The sequence below is a fragment of the Nannospalax galili genome, unplaced genomic scaffold, assembly GCF_000622305.1.
Source record: "Nannospalax galili isolate Female #2095 unplaced genomic scaffold, S.galili_v1.0 scaffold516, whole genome shotgun sequence".
Classification (NCBI taxonomy): domain Eukaryota; kingdom Metazoa; phylum Chordata; class Mammalia; order Rodentia; family Spalacidae; genus Nannospalax; species Nannospalax galili.
The window spans coordinates 299,156-316,206 of NW_008338260.1; the positions used below are offsets into that span (position 1 = coordinate 299,156).

The 17,051-nt window shown below is 42.4% G+C and overlaps 1 protein-coding gene across 2 annotated transcripts in view; it reads right to left on the reverse strand.

Annotated features, from left to right (window-relative positions):
• Positions 1-1,835: 1,835 nt before the first annotated feature.
• Esyt2 (extended synaptotagmin 2) overlaps positions 1,836-17,051 on the reverse strand; it is a 100,642-nt gene continuing 85,426 nt past the window's right edge. The window contains exons 16-22 of one of the 2 annotated variants that reach the window (XM_008833061.3): positions 12,044-12,193; positions 10,112-10,485; positions 8,726-8,824; positions 7,150-7,281; positions 6,213-6,318; positions 4,919-4,968; positions 1,836-4,809 (exon numbers count right to left, since the gene is read on the reverse strand). In XM_008833061.3, the coding sequence (XP_008831283.1) occupies positions 4,764-4,809; positions 4,919-4,968; positions 6,213-6,318; positions 7,150-7,281; positions 8,726-8,824; positions 10,112-10,485; positions 12,044-12,193 (957 nt within the window). In that variant the 3' untranslated portion in view covers positions 1,836-4,763. The remainder of the gene's footprint in view (positions 4,810-4,918; positions 4,969-6,212; positions 6,319-7,149; positions 7,282-8,725; positions 8,825-10,111; positions 10,486-12,043; positions 12,194-17,051) is intronic. The other variant, XM_029563491.1, reaches the window with a different exon arrangement.

The window sequence follows — 17,051 nt, forward strand, 5'->3', positions numbered from 1 at the left end:
TTCTTTTTCACAGTTAATTGTTCAGGAGTTCCAGAATAATATCAAATAAAATACAAACTGTCAGAAGACAACTATCATTCTTTGAATGGAAACTCATTAAATGATGACATGTATGGTCTGAATACATCATTTATTCGACAGATGTTTGGCTTATCAACTGCATCCTAAGGACAGCCATCCAGAAAAAAACTTGAGGCTTATATAATCTCTGCTCTTGGTAGTCTACAGTTCAGGCAGAAATAATTTAAGCAATGCTAAACTTTGTTAAGTAGGATGAACAAAAGTAATGTGTCAAGAATTTGAATCAGGGAGGCTATACTTGTGATGAGATTGTTGGTAAAGGATGCTGGAGGAAATTAAGTTGACGTGAAGGGAACTGGAAGTCAGCCAGGCCCGTGTTGTGGAAGAGCATCACAGAGGTGCTGAGGTGAGAGGAGTACGAGGAGTCAGAGAAATGGAGCCATTGTGACTGACACATAGCTGACAAGGTCTCAGGCCACAGGGGCCATGGCACACTGTTGGTCTTCACTGTAACCATAATGGGAAACAGTACCTGGAGTTAGTATCTCACCCTTCTGGATGCTGGTGGAAAACAAAGAGGAGGAGAGGCTGAAAATGGGAGTTGAGAGTAGAAGAGATGAAGGTGTGGGCTCCAGATAGCAGGAGGTGGTTATGTCTTCATGTCAGCATTAAGGGCTTTGGATCTGCACACAAGAGGGAGGGAGCCAGGACAGGAGGTTGTTTAGGTCTCCACCTCAGGTACCTAGACAGGCAGACAGATGCAAAGACAGGAGGGATACTGCTAGACCTCCTAGGAGACAGACTGCTTTGGAGGGCGCTGAATAAACTGGCCTTAATCTCAGAAGGAAAGTTTGTTGGTGACACCAATTTGGAAAACACAGTTGATTGAGGGCATACATAATAAAATGAATGGAAGAATACAGAATGAAAAAAAGAGATCAATTTAGAGTCTTGGAGGGAGATAGAAAAAGATGTTTCTAAGAATCAACAGTGGAGAATGATAGAGAAAAGACCGGGCATGGCTCAATGGTAGAGTGCTTGCCCAGCGTGCATGAGGGCCTGCGTTTTTGGTGTTTTTTGGTCTTTTTGAGACAGGGTCTCCCTGTAGCCCCAGCTGTCCTGGAACTTACTATGTAGACCAGGATGGCCTTGAACTCACCAAGATCCACCTGCCTCTGCCTCCCGAGTGTTGGGGTTAAAGGTGTGTGCCATCACACCCGGCTGTTTTTGCTTTTAACAAGAGAAGGGATGCAAAACAAGCATGTTAAGGCCAAAGAAATGATTTAGGGGCATAGTTGTAAGGTCAACACCTAGGAGGTTGAGGCAGAATGACTGTAAGCTGAAGGCCAGTCTGGGTCACCCAGTGAGCAACCAACAAATAAGATCAAGCAAAGGTGGCCTTTGAGCAACTGAGTAAAAAAGCAAATGGTTTTAAATGTGAAGACGCCCAAGAAATACTACAAAGTAGCCTTTCCAGCCCACCTGATTTATCAGGGACTGAGTTAAGACACTGTTGCTATCCTACTTCCATCTCAGCAGCTTTTCCCTGGATTCCTCAGCACTCTAGTCATAACGTATATTTAAAGTTTACTTTTTCTACTCACCATTACCCTTCAGAGAGCTGCTGTAAAAACCCAGAGTTTGTAAGCTTGGTAGAGGAGTCAAACTAAGATGGTGACAAGAGGAATAGTATGCAATCTGAAAACCGAAAGAATTCACAAACGGCCAAATACATACGGCATGATATATTGATTTTCCAAATTATCTGGTCCTACAGTAAAAATTTCATTTCAAAAGACAAAACAAATGACAAGTGAGCTAACATAAATGTTTTATTGAATAAATACATGCACTGTTAATGTAAAATTAATTAATCGAAAAGGACATTCTATGATTAAAAACAAAACAAAACAAAAGCAACCCTCCAGGGTCCTCTGCAGTGGGTAATGCAGCTGAGACCAGTCAACGTGGCAACCAGAGAATACAGGTGCAGCGACCAGCGCTCTCTGCATCTGCTTGGGGTTTATGAACCAATCCCAAACCCTCTTGAGGACAAAACTATCTGATGATGAATTCTAGAGTACAGAATACAAATGCTAAATACAGTTGCAAGGTTGCTTCTGTTCTTGTCTCAAAAACACCTTTGTACTTTAAGGCACAGGATAAGCAACCATATGTACAAGCTAGCAGAGCTGTACTTCAAATTCACCCAATTTCCCCTCACTAATTTGGTTTGAAGTAGAAAACTTAAAGTTCTCTTTTCCTAGATAAGTCAGTTATTAATAACTAAAAGTTAACATTTGCGAACTTAAAGTGTCTTCCATCATTAGGGCCCTGGTGTATGTGTGGTCTTGATGGCAACTCAGAGCTCTCCCTACACAGGACAACAGGAGATGTGCTACTGCCTCAGACATTCCCTCTCCTTCCCATCTTCCTTTTTAAAAGAATGGAGACAGCTGCTAGAGGATTCGGATGCTGCAGAAGGCGATTTCGTATCCAAACTTGTTGGTGCCAGCTTCTGTGGCCTCACTACAGCAGTGGGCATCACCACAGCAGCTGCACTGGCTTCCTTTGGGATAGTACCCTTAACTGTACTCAGTTTGCCTAACTGCTTAAAGAAAGCATTCCTTTAAGTAAAATATACATTGACAGATTAAGCATATGGGTGCAAAACACAGATGTTTAGGTTGCTGGTGAAAAACACCACTGATATAACATTTTAATGAGTAATTCTCCTCTTCTATAGATTATGACAGAGCCGTTTAATGAACCTAATAAAAGTCTAATACCAAGGATAAGCAACTAGATTTAGTAAGACATTGCCTGCCTTTTTCCTGCTACTAAAATACCATAGCATGTTTTATGTGCATATATGTTCATATGCACGACACAAACTTCCTCCTAGAATAACCAATTCTGAATACTAACGGGAAGAGATTTATAGAGGCTTCAGAAGGTGTCTGCAGACAGGGGAGTGAGATTACACTGGCCCTATAATTACCTGGGATGTGTTGTGAAGCCACAGACTCCATTACAAATGCACCCATGGCGTGATACAAACCGAGGCACAATTACATCTGCTGAACAAGAGGAACACGTGGAAGTTAACACTCATCACAGGCACTTTGGTATGTTTGGTCACACAAGCTTCCCACAGGTGTAGTCCCAGGAAGCATGTGAAAGGAGTGTCCCCAATTTTTATTACAAAGCTGTATTTCCTGGTATTTGTACACAGAGTTCTAAATGACCTCATATTAAGTGAGCCCTTTTCATCCTGTAGCTTAAAATGCGCACTGAAAAATCCTTCTGCATTTATGCATATTTTGTATACAGACATGCATAGCTTATAACACTGCTATATAACCTCACCTCACAAGAGGTTTTGGGGGACTCTAAAATATATAAAACATGCTTTTCATAACCTACAAAGAAAAAAGGATTCCAAAATAAAAATTTTATAACAACATTCCAATATCAAGGTCTGACATGGCACAAAACGAGCAAACCCAGAAAATGGAGAGACCAATAGTTGTCGGAGCTGGAGCTGGGCAGGGTCCCTTTGTCCCATAGGGACTCCACACGTCAGCAGAAGCACTGCAAGCCCTGGTTCAGAGGTGTGTGTCCTGTGTGATGGACGAGAGCCACGTTCTCACACCGACAGCAAGTGAACAGCTGTCAGAAGCGTAACATCCTTTGTACTCATCCAACCTGCTTCACTACTTTATATAACAACACATCTCTGTTTTCATAGCATTAGAGACATGGACAAAACAAACCAGGCTTGCAGCCAATCTGGAAAGAGCTTACCTCCTACTACTAGAAGTTTGTTCCTATGCTTTGAGAAAAGTATAAAGTGTATGTGTACACACACAGACACACACCACACACACACCAACACACTTGTTTTTGAGACAGGGTCTTGCTGTCTAGCCCAGGCTAACTCTTGTTCTTCCTGCCTTGGCTTACCATGTCCTGGGAGTACAGACATGAGGTAACACACCTGGCATCTGTGCATCTCTGCACTGTTCCATGAATCTGTCACAACAAGCAATTACAAATAAACCATACATCTCATGTGATTCATGTGTCTTGACAACACTTGGTACTTTATATTACTCAATTACACAGTATGTTTCTTTATCAGCCACCACTGATTTCTCAGTATATCTTTCTATTTGTGGTAATGCTAATATTTTGAACACTTTCAAATCAATCATACTTGGCATAAATATCCTAATACTGAATAAAAAGATTTTTACACCACACAACAGATCTATGAGAACTTTTTGCTGAAAGGATGGAAATGATTAGTCACAAAATTTAATAAGGTTTAGAAGAAAATATGTATTTCCTTGATCCATTTTCTTCTGAATCCAAAGCATGTAGACATTATAAAAAATAGTCTATTTACATGGCATAGTGCACCTCAGTGATGCAGGACAAGGCAGTAATAAGCAAGTACAGGTGTCTGCTTCCCAGCAGGTACAGTTAACAGTTCCACATGGCGCAGGATCAAACTACAACTCCACTGCAGTGCCTGGTGAAGCGCTAGGAGAAACTCAACATAAAAATTTAACAACAATATTGGCCGACATTTTTATAAAATTAAGGTATGTATAACTCAATACTTGAAATTATAAAAATAGCATTGGTACATCTGCAAGATGTGTTTCGGGTTGAGGTGGAGCGATACATCAAGAAAGACGTCTTATGTCAAGAAAGGTGCCTCCTCTGCAGCGCGGCTACGTCACCACCTGTGGCCTTGTCCCATCTTCCGTGAGGTCATACCTGAGAAAGCACAAAAGAGCACAGGAGACATAGGCCAGGCACAGGGTGGTGCTAAATACATGCTAGGCTTCTCGGGGCACTGCCTGCAGCCTGAAGTAGTAACACTCACCACTGGGTCCAGCCCTTGGCAAGTTCTTCAGATGCTAGAGCAACCAGCACCTGTGGGTTAAAAAAAGGGACTGTGAAAGTGGCTGAGTAATTCCTTTCAAATCTTCCACCAATCCTTCCAACCAACCTCTCTAATTTCCTGTCTTAATTTAGTAATATGGAACTCTCCCTTTTTGAGGTTCCCATTTGAAAAAAAAAAGAACAACTTTTCAACTTTTACATGGCTAATTATATCCAACAGCAGTCTTGTATCCAACAATCTTAAGATTATTATGAAACACAGGCAGAGCAATTTATGGAACTCCTGGCAAATATGCCATTAATGGGCAGTGTGTGGTTTGGCTTTGAAGTGACCCTAAGAAGTGCATGTGTTAAAAGCTTGGTTGCCAGCTGATAGGCTTTTGGAAAGTGACTGGATCCTGAAAACTCTGTTCTATTCAATGGATCAATCCCCTGATTGATTCATACTTCCATGGTGTTACTGGGAACTTGTGGAAGACAGGAGATGGGGCCAGCTGGAGGAAGCAGGTCATCAGGGGTGTGCCTTGGAAAGCCAGTTTCTCCTTGGTCCCTTCATGTCTCTCTCTGCTTCCTGGCCACCATTAGGTGAGTAGCTCTGCTCTGCCTCACACTCCCCACTATGATGTTCTGCCTCACAACTGGCCCAGAAATAAGCCAGTGTACATGGATTGAAACCTCTGAAATGAGCCAAAAATAAATCTTTTGTCCTCCATACTGTCTCTTAGGATCTGTCAGTGATGAGAAAGTCTACCACAGATAGTCTAGTTGATAGAAATTTCACTTCTGCTGCTGACATGGTGCCACCTACACCTTAAAGCTCTTTCCCCAACCTAAACCACTGTTAAAGACTAAATAATTCTACACCAGAGTTAAATGTGGGACAAAGACTAGATGAAATTCAGAGGGAGAAGGCCAGTGACGTGCTAGAGGAAGAACAGGGATTCAACTGAGGAAGTGGATTGTTTGAGGGTATTTTCGCTCATGTTTTCTTCCAATGCAGTACTAAGCAAGAATTTTAGAATTAAAAAAAAAAATCAGCCTTTCTTCAACAGTAAGTTCCTGCCATTCGTATGATTAATAAGCCAATGGTATGAATGAATGAAAATAATGCAAAGAACTATGTACTGATGTCTTAGCATAATCTGATAAACAAGCATCAATCAGAACAAGCTTCCCTCATTTTCACTTGTACACAAGCCATGGTCTACACTGCATTGCAGAGAAGTGCATAATTTTACAATGTGAAAGATACAAGGATTTTTAAAAAAATTTACTTTGCCAAGAAGACCTTTGTCTTTGGACAGGAAGCCACCACTGTTCTTCACTGCCACGTCCAGCGTTCTCCTCTGTACCTCAGGCAGTGAAACACTGAAATCAAAGCTGCAATGGAAACAAGATGCCAGACATCAATTCTCTGTAATCCCGCCGCTGCTCTGTGATGAAAACTGCCATTTCTGCTTGTGATATCGCTACAAACGCTGTCTGCTTTGCTCTGTATATCAGGTTCTCTTTGTGGTGCTCTCCTATCAGCTTCTGACCTGTGGTTTGAAATGGTGGTATGCAAACAGTGAGGGAGTAGTGCCTTTAAAGAAGAGACAGACTGAACAGAAGACACTGGTGCCACCCAACTGTACTATTTCCTTAACACCAGCATTTGCTGAGCTGCCAGAAAACCAGGAGGTGAGGGGCTTTGCACAGATGGCTGGTCCAAGGATTCTTGGGGTGCCTGATGCACTCTCAAGCAACTTGGCCCATCAGACTGACCACTGACTATACAAATAAATGGTGGCTTCTTTCAAGCTGACCACTTACAATTTGCAAAACATATTTTCACTGTTTTTAGAAAAAGTTTCTCTCAAAAATTTATATTTTATGTTATGACCCTCTGTTATCATAAAATAAATTTTAAGACATGCTTTTAAATTGTTTAATTTATAATTCAGTATCAATATGTGTTACTCACCAAAATGAAAACTCTTCAGAGTCATCAATAATTTGACCCTTTAATCACTGGTTTCCCTGTCCAACTGTTATAACTTAGATTTACTATGTACAGCAACTCGAAGTTCAAATGTTTATGATTTATTTGCATGTGCTGGAGGGTTTCACTTCAAAGTGTATACTAGGTTCACAGATCTTGTCACTCAAAGGTCAGTCCTAACCTGTCACTTCAGGAAGGTCGCTTCTTACTGAATGGAGTATCTACTATACCTCTGGTCAAACACAGGGTTTAGTGTCTTCTTTGACACGTGCGTTTTCCTCCTTCCTGACCTTCTCTTGTCTGGTAATAAATACATTCGGACATACGGATCAGAGCCATCTTCCGAGAAGGCAATGAGATTTCTTATAACACAAACAAACAAACAAAAACCAGAAATTAGAATTTTGGAAAATAAGAATACTATCACATTCAAATTACTTTACCAAGTTTTGAGTTTGGATTTATCTAAACCCAAAGGAGGAACAGATACCAGATTCCCCAAGATAAGTTTCTGTGTTGTCACTTCCTGGCATCTCTCTCATACTTTCCTTTCAGCAGCTTTGCCAGAAGCAGCCTTTGCCTCCATTTCCTGAGCCCAGAGCATGGGGCATTCACAGTCCTTGCTCTGTGCTTCTAATATACCTAGCAGATGTCTGTGGTGGTTTTACTCTGAGGAAAGAAGAGCCAGCCCCCAGGAGGCCCTGAGTTAACTGTATCCTGTAAACGTGAACCTGAGTGGTCACATGGCCCCCTCTGCAGTGTCTGCCTGCCAATTTTACTTCTACCCACCTAGACACTGCAACAGGGTCCACCTCCTCCAGGAACCTAGTCCTGTTATTTTCCTAGGGCACCTGGAATGAGCCAAAGACAGGTGAGCATTCAGTTGCCCACAACTACCTCCAATTCTTCACTGATTACATGGCCCAGAGTCAGGCAGGAAAGGCTGTCTTCAGAGTCACACAGGCAGCCTCTGCAGCCCTATCTCCATTAGCCAACTGTCTCAGCAGCCGGAGTAAAGTGCTCCACCATCACTCACTAAACCGAATTCTACGTTTACATAATCTTGTTTCTCAGTGTCACCAGATGTATTTATCTATGTTTCCAAAAGATTTTTTTGGGGGGGGTCTTTTTGAGACAGGGTCTCCCTGTAGCCCCAGTTGGCCTGGAACTCACTATGTAGACCAGGCTGGCCTTGAACACACTGACATCCGCCTGCCTCTGCCTCCCGAGTGCTGGGATTAAAGGCGTGTGCCACCATGCCTGGCCCCAAATTATTTATTATTTTTATGTGTATGAGTGTATTGCCTGCATGTATGTGAGTGCACTGGTATTGTGCACTGCTGTGGAGGTCAGAAGAGGGCTTCGGATTCCCCTGGAACTGGAGTTAAGGACGGTTTGTAGATGCCGTGTGGGTGCTGGGAATCGAACCTGGGTCCTCTGCAAGCGTAGTCAGTGCTTTTAACTGCTGACCCATCTCTCCAGCCTCCAAAATGTTTTTTATAAATTCCAAATACTTATTTTCAAAAATTTATTTTTATTTTATGAGTGTTTTGCCTGCATGTACGCGCACCCATGCATGCAATGCTTGCAGAGGCCAGAAGAGGGCACTGGATCCCTTGGAACTAGAAGGTCGATAGCTACCATGTGGGTGGTAGGAACAGAACTTGGGTCCTTTGCAAGAGCAACCAGTGCTTTGGAGCCATCTCTCCAAAATACTTATATTTTAAGCTACTACTGAGACAGGGAGGAAAAAAAAATCACACTGACATAAAATAACTAGCCAGGGGCAATGGCAGGTAGCCTCACCTGCAGGAGTGCACAACCACAATAAGCTTATTCCTTTGGGAGCTGTGCCGGATTGTCAGCTGGATCTGCCCCAGGGGAGACTGGCCTAGGGTTGTCCCACTGCAGAAACAGAACACAATGTTACCAGCTCTGCCCCAGCTTCATAAGAGGTGTGGTACATTGTATATATATGTGTATATATGGTACCAATAATTTCCACTCATTCAGACAAAAAGGAATCAAACTACCCATTAACTTAAGCGTATTTTGAAATTTCTAGGTATAAATCAAGTTGAAATCATATTTCATTTCAGGTTTTAGTGTATCTTAATTATTCAAAACTGATAGTTTTTCAATGAGTACCAAGTACAAATGAGACACGGCATCCTCCCCTTGACAAACATCAATCCTGGGTCTTACTTAGCTCAGCCTGTGCCTGCTAGGCAAGTGTTCTATCACTGCACAACACCCCCAGCCTCAGTTGATCTTTTTCCAAAATAATGGATGTGAGAAAGCATGACTGGAAAAGGCAAGCTGGGGGTCAAAGGAGCCTTAGAGACATGGGCGTGGCAAATGCTGTGTCACTAAGTTCTTCCATAACCACTACTTCCAGCTTCCACCCCACCACCCCACTGTTAGTACTTCCTTATAGCTTGACACACTTTTTATGACCACAAGAGCAGTTTCAGTGGTTGGTTATATATTTACCACAGGAAATAGTCATTCCTGAAGTTTACAGGTAACCATTTTTCTTCCTTATCCAAAGAAACGAATAGCACATCTATGAGTCATCAGGTTTAAACAAGAAATCAACACCAGACATCCAAAGAAAACCATTGGGGACTGGATGGTGGTGGTAAAGGGTACTATTCATTATCGAGAGAAGTCCTATCTCTGCCAGATTTTTTTCAGGTGACACAACGTAGGATAGGTTAGGGTATGTCCCTGGCATGAGCTGGGTGCATGACAGCTGCATAGCTCTAACCCTCCTGCCTTTCTCACTTGTGAAACCCCATCTCTCACCACTCATTTTCCACAGTGAGGTCCTACAAAATGGCTGCTTTTGTTTTGAAAGTTAAAGACTCTGGTTTTTTTTTTTTTTTTGGTCTTTTTGAGAGAAGGTCTCCCTGTAGCCCCAGCTGTCCTGGAACTCACTATGTAGACCAGGCTGGCCTTGAACTCACTGCCTGCCTCTGCCTCCCGAGTGCTGGGATTAAAGGCGTGCACCACCACGCCTTAAGCAAAATAGCAGCACAACCCAAAATTCTTCTAGTTAACTTAAGATTCTATCCCTCCACCAGCCCTCAATGGTGTTTGGAAAGAGAACACTGTTGGTCTTAGCAACAACCCTCAGTGTGTGGGATGTGAAGTCTGCCTAGGGTAAACAATGGTGTGAGTACTAGTTACTTTTCAAGCTGCCGCAGCCTCTGCCGCAGCTCCTGGGTGGCAATGGGCAGTGATATGTCTGAGGCGATGCTTGGGGTGGGTTCCTTGGCTGAGATGTGGCTTGGTGAGGCCAGGAGACTAGAGGAGCTCCTGCCTAAGTCATGCTGCCCTGGAGGGCTGGCCTCGGGGGGCTGGGTCTTCTCCTCCATGCCAGGTTTATCACCGACCCCCATGACTGGTGTTGACGGAGCTGTGTTGCTACCACCAGTGCCTGGAGATGCAGACATCTGAGTTCTGACAGGTATTTTCCTCCCTTCCTTGGAGACAGAGGGCCGCTTCACTTGAGCTGAATGCTGGTAATCTGGAGGCCTCTCTTGCTTCTCCAGATGGAGGACCTAAAGGAGAGTAAACACTGAAACTCATGATACCATAACATCTTGATACATGAGGAGCTTCAGGTGTATTCACCTGTGTTTCTTTAAAACTCAGTTCAAAAAATTTTCATTGCATGACACGGGTGCACTCACATACATGCAGGCAATACACTCATACATATAAAATAAAAATAAATGAAAAAAAAATATATAAAGGGGGCTGGAGAGATGGCTCAGCAGTTAAGAGCACTGACTGCTCTTGCAGAGGACACGAGTTCGATTCCCAGCACCCATATGGCAGCTACAAACCATACTTAACTCCAGTTCCAGGGGACTCTAACGCCCTCTTCTGACCTCTGTGGCATTGCACGACACGGGTGCACTCACATACATGCAGACAATATGTTCATACACATAAAATAAAAATTATAATTTAAAAAATATATAAAAAACTTAAAACGCTACTTCTGGAATACAAAGATCCACTTGCACACATTCTTCCGTTTACGGGCTAATGCTCCCATGGGATCCCATGTGCCCTTGACAGAAGATGAAATCCCCCATTCTTACAGGCAGTCTGCGCTCGAAACTCCCAAAGGAAGAATATCAAGATGCCTTTGCATCCAGCAAGATCACCTCAAACAACCAAGCCTAACACTGCAACAGAGGGGCAGCCACATCATCCTCCACAGCATGTTACAAGCCAGAGTTGGTCCCGTCCCACCGAGCAGAGCCTGTACTTAGTAGGTCCCTCTGGGGTTACTGATTTTCTCTGCTTTATGTGTATGCATGTATTGCCTGGACATATTTAAGTGCACCCGTGTCATGCAATGCTTGAGGAGGTCAGAAGAAGGTGTCAGATTCACTGGAACTGGAGTTACAGACAGTTGTTAGTTGCCATGAGGGTGATGGGATTTGAACCTGGGTCTTCTTTCAAGAACAGCCAATATTCTTAACCACTGAACCATCTCTCCAGGCCTCTAAACATACATTCTGGCCAGGCATGGTGGCACACACCTTTAATCCCAGCACTCAGGAAGCAGAAGCAGGCAGATCTCCGTGAGACTGAGGATAGCTAGGGTTACTAGGGTTACTAAGGAGACCCTGTCTCAAAAAAAAAAAAAAAAGACTTTTTCATTCTTGGGGCTGGTATATAGCTTCACTATTAGAACATTTGCCTTCATGTGTGGTCCTAGGTTCAATCCTTAGCAGTGTGTGTGTGTGTATGTGTGTGATGTGTGGCACATGTGCGTGGAGGTCAGAGGACAACTTTAGGGACTTGGTTCTCATCCACTTTTATGTGGGTTTCAGGGATGAAACTCAGGTCATCAGGATGAAGGAAGCACTTTAACCTGCTGAGTCATCTCCATCCTGGCCTATGGAACAACCTGGAAATAAAGTCTGTTCAGGGTGGAGTCTAGACTATAACTCTGCTGTAGTTCCTACCCTCCTCACACTGTCAGCATGCTATCACAGAACCTGACCCATGCCTGTGGTATACCTGTCACACTGGCTAGGACTGAGGAGCACCTGCTTTCTTCCCTCCCACTACTGAGCCCTGTGAAAGACTATGCAGTACCCGGAGGGCGATCTTCATTTTTAGGGTGCTGTTTGGACCCGAGTTGCTGAGGTGGAACCGCTGGTTTATGGTCATGTCATCACTTGTGAGCAGCTGACTGAGTGGGATCCGCAGGTTTCCCAGAGAACACTGATGTTGCTCATCTTTGACCTGAAAAAGGCAGTATAGAAAACACTGAGCTCTAAGGAAAAGGTATAGAAACTCCAGAAAGCATAGAGTTCCCCATATCAGCCTTTAAAAACATATTACAAAACAAAACATATTTCACACATATTCTTTTAAGTCAAATGTCCAAAAGTGACATGGACCTCTTAGGGAGACATGGCACCATTTCTGTCACATATGCCTGTCTTTCCTCATTATAATGAGTGCAACAAAGCATATCATGCTTATACATCTGTGTGAGAAACTTCAGTTAAGAGGCAACAGTACAGAAATCTGAAGCTAGAAGGAAATGTCTTTAAAATTCTGAGAGAAAATGATAAATAGATATTGACAATAATGTGCAGTTTATACTGGTGACACTTATTCATGGAGAAAATACATTTTTAAGTATCTTTAAAGCCTTCCCTACAAAGTGTATATGAGTGTTTTAAAATTTTTATAGTATCTTCTTTAAAAAAAACTTCTTTTTATTAATAATCTTCAGCATTATCTCTGTTAAAAGAACTATTACCATCATATGGTTACACAAAAGAGTTTCATCAAAGAAAGCAAGAACCCTGGACGAAATGAACAAATTCCTGAAAGACATAAATACCACAGTCCATGACAATTGGCCTAGACAGACTGATACCTATTGATAGAACTGAGTTTGCATATAAACACCTCAAAATGAAAACTGCAAGCATATAAGCAAATCCCCAAATGATTTGGTAGTCTTCTAGAAAATTCAAGAGGAGCTAATGCTTCTTAACTCATTCAAAGGACCAGTACCCTCACACCAAAACAGGAAAAGATTTTTTTTTTTTCTTTTGTCTTTTTGAGACAGGGTCTCCCTGTAGCCCCAGCTGTCCTGGAACTCACTATATAGACCAGGCTAGCCTTGAACTCACAGAGATCCACCTGCCTATGTCTCCCAAGTGCTGGGACTATAGGCATGCGCCGCCATGCCCAGCAACACAGAAAAAGACATTTTAAAAATACTTTATTCCTGAATTTTATTTTCTGTGTTTGAGTGTATTGCCTGCATGTTTATAAGTGCACCTATGTCATGCAATGCCTGCAGAAGTCAGAAGAGGGCATCAGATCCTCTGGAACTGGAATTACAGGTGGTTGTTAGCAACCATGTGGGTTTTGGGAACCGAACCTGGGTCCTCTGCCAAGAGCAGTCAGTGCTCCTAAGCCCTGAGCCATCTCTCCAACCAAGAAAAGATATTATAAGGAGACAAAATTACAGATCATCATCCTTCATGACTAAGAAGCAAGGATTTTAACCATTTTGTACGTACATAAAAACGATCATGACTGAGTCTTATCAATAAAACATTGTGTGCAGTTTCCAAATGTTAAATGTTGAAAATCGAGTAAAAATTTGTAGGGTTTAACATTTGAAAAGCAATAATGTATTTCTCTATATTTACAGTTGAAAAACCATATGGTCATCTCAACAGATGTAGAGAAGTCTTTAAGTGAAAATCATTCATTTAAGATGTCAAAGCAAATTAGGAGGAAAAGGAAACTTTCTAGGGAGACAAGACTCAATGCTGAGACACAGAGCTATGAACAGACGCAGGGATGTTTTATGTGCTACCTCTGCAGAGGGCTGAACTGGGAAGCTAGCCAAGCAAAATAAGAACAGCAGCCAGACTGCTACATAGTTTCATTACTAGAAGATAATATGACTTCCCACATGTAAAATTCTAAGACAGCTAAAAAATATCTAGCAGAACACACAAGCAGACTGAGGGTGGTGGTACACACCTGTAATCTCAGCATTAGGGTGGTCAAGACAGGAGACTTGTTAAGTTCAAGGACACATGATAAAACCCAGTGCCCTCCCCTGCCATACACACAAAGAATAAGCAATTTTAGTGGGGTTGTATAAGATCACAGTAATATACAAGAATCAACTGAATTTTGTGTTTGTGTGTGTGCAGGTATGCCTACGTGTATGTGTGTAGGTGTCATTCCTTGAAGCAGTCACTTTTTTTTTTTTTTTTTGGTTTTTTTTCAGGCTCCCCCTAGCCCCAGCTGTCATGGAACTCACTATGTAGACCAGGCTGGCGTTGAACTCACAGAGATCCGCCTGCCTCTGCTCCCCGAGTGCTGGGATTAAAGGCATGCGCCATCACGCCCGGCCCAACAGTCACCATTTTTTTTTTTTTTTTTGAGACACTGTCTCTCTTTTATGAGTAGGTTAGGCCGGCTGGTCAATGAGTCCCATGAATCCACCTGCCTCTGCCTCACCATGCTTAGACTGTAAGCTTGTGCTGTCATGCCCGTCCTTTTTCATGGGTGCTGGGGACCCACTCGGCTCCTCATGCTTGCATAGCAAGCGCTTTATTGACTGAGCCGTCCCAGCTCTATTTTTTTCTTTTCTAGCCCAAGCTGACCTTGAATTTATGATCCTCCCATCTCAGCTTCAAAAATGATGGATCCACCACAATGAATGCCTACTTTTGTCTTTTGTTTTTCTAAACGAAATTTATTTCTTACAGTTTTAGAGATAACAATGCTCAAGACTGGCAAATTATTGTCCTCTGAGGGTACATTTCTGGTACATAAAGGCTGAATGTTGTATGATGAGATCCCTTCCTTTCTCTCTCTCTCTCTCTCTCTCTCTCTCTCTCCTCTTTCTTTTTGTTGGGTCTTGTTAAGACAGGTTCTCCCTGTAGCCTCAGCTGACCCAGAACTCGCTATGTAGACCAGGCTGGTCTTGAACTCATAGAGATTCGCCTGCCTCTGTCTCCCAAGTGCTGGGATTAAAGGTGTGTACCACCACGCATGGTCTATTTTTTCAATGTATTTCAACTGAAATTTTCTGTTATCTCATTCAATACATATTTAGACCCTCTTCCCATCCTTCCTCCCTCCCCTCCCCTCACTGGATTTCATGCATTCTGTCATATATGTTAAGGCCTACTGAGTCAAGTTTGTCCCTCAGATGTCCCTCAGTGTAATCTTGTCCACTGGAGTCTAGTCAGCCTCTCTGGAGTCACTCCCTTAAAGAAGAAGAACTCTTCTTCACCCAGCAGTAGTCAGCTGCTAATAGTTCCTTGACTAAGGTTGGGGCTTCTTGCTCATTTCCCGTTTTATGCTGGGATTTTTTGTCTGGGTTGAGTCTGCATGGGTTTTGTGCATGCTGTTGCCATTACAGTAAATTCTTTGTGAAAGTTCCCAGATGCTTGGAAGACTCATTTCTTCCTCATCATGCATCAACCCTGTCTCTTACAATTTTTCCAACCCCGCTTCCACAATGGTTCCTGAGCCATGGGTAGGTGAGGTTTAACAAAGGAGTCCTGCCCAGGGACATACACGTTTCATTCTCTTATTCTTTATACTTTGACCAGTTGTGGCTTTCTGTGTGCACTGCCCTCTGCTGCATGAGGAAGTTTTGCTGGTGACTTGAGAGATGTGTTAGTATTGTCTCTACCCCATTACGCTATGTCCAATGAGCCTGAGGTGTAGGGGTTCCATTGTAGATGTGTCACTTATGGCTGGGCATCTCACAGACACATTCTCTGGGTGAGACCAGTGGATCTGTGTAATACTCTCTATTTGTTGCAAAAGGGAGCTTCTTTGTTGAGTGGTGAAAGGTTTACTTGTATATAAGGATTTGGTGCTAAGGCCCACAAATGAGAACATATATCGCTTGTTCTTCTGAGTCTGTTACTTCACTTAGTATATAACGCTTTCTAGTTTCACCCATTTACCTGAAATTTCACAATTTTGTCTTTCTTTACCACTGAGTAGAACTGCATTGTGTAAATGTACCACATTTTCATGATCCATTCTTCTGTTGAGGGACACTTAGGTTGTTTCCATTTCTTAGCTATTGTGAAAAGAGTAGGAACAAACATGGATGTACAGGTAGGTATCTCTACAGTGGGATGAGTTCTTTGGGTATATGCCAAGGAGTGGTATAACTGGATCATATGGTAGGTTCATTTTTAGTTTTTTGAGAGTTCTTCACACTGCTTTAAATAGTGGGTACACGAATTTGCAATTCTACTAGCAGTGAATGAGTGTTCCCCTTTCTCTACATCCTCACCAGCATTTGGTGTCATTTGTTCTCTTGATCTTTGTCAGTTTGACTGCAGGAAGCTTAAATTTTAGAGTGGTTTTGACTTGCATTTCCTTAATTACTGAGGATGTTGAACACTTTTTAAGGTGTTTCTTAGGCATTTTTATTTCCCCATCTGAGAACTCTGTTCAGATCTGTAGTCCATGGTTTTTTTTGGTCTTTTTGAGACAGGGTCTCCCTGCAGCCCCAGCTGTCCTGGAACTCACTATGTGGATCAGTCTGGCCTTGAACTCACAGAGATCCGCCTGCCTCTGCCTCCCAAGTGCTGGGATTAAAGGTGTGCGCCACCAAGCCGGGCTTGTAGTCCATCTTTTTATTGGATCATTTGTCTTCTTTCTTTCTTTTTTTTTTTTGCATTCTTTATGTATTCTAGATATCAGTTCTCTGTGGGATGTGTAGCTGGTGGCTTTTCTCCACTGTCGATTTCCTCTTCACTTCTGTGCTTTGTTTTTATCCTGTACATAAGCTTTTTAGTTTAATGAGGTCCCACCTGTGGATTGTTGTCCTTAATGCATGAGCAAGTGACGTACAAATTCAAAAGTCCTTTCCCACACCTGTATCTTTTTTTTGTTGTTGTTTATTAGAAGAAGCATTTCATTACAACAGCATTAACCTATTCAATAACATTTTTCTGAGCTAGGGTACATCTCTTTCAAAATTGGCTGTATATTTTTAGGTACAGATGAATTATTACGCTTGTACAGTCTTTTACTCATTATAAACTCTATAAGACATAAAATTAAATGAGGTTCCAACGTTTAA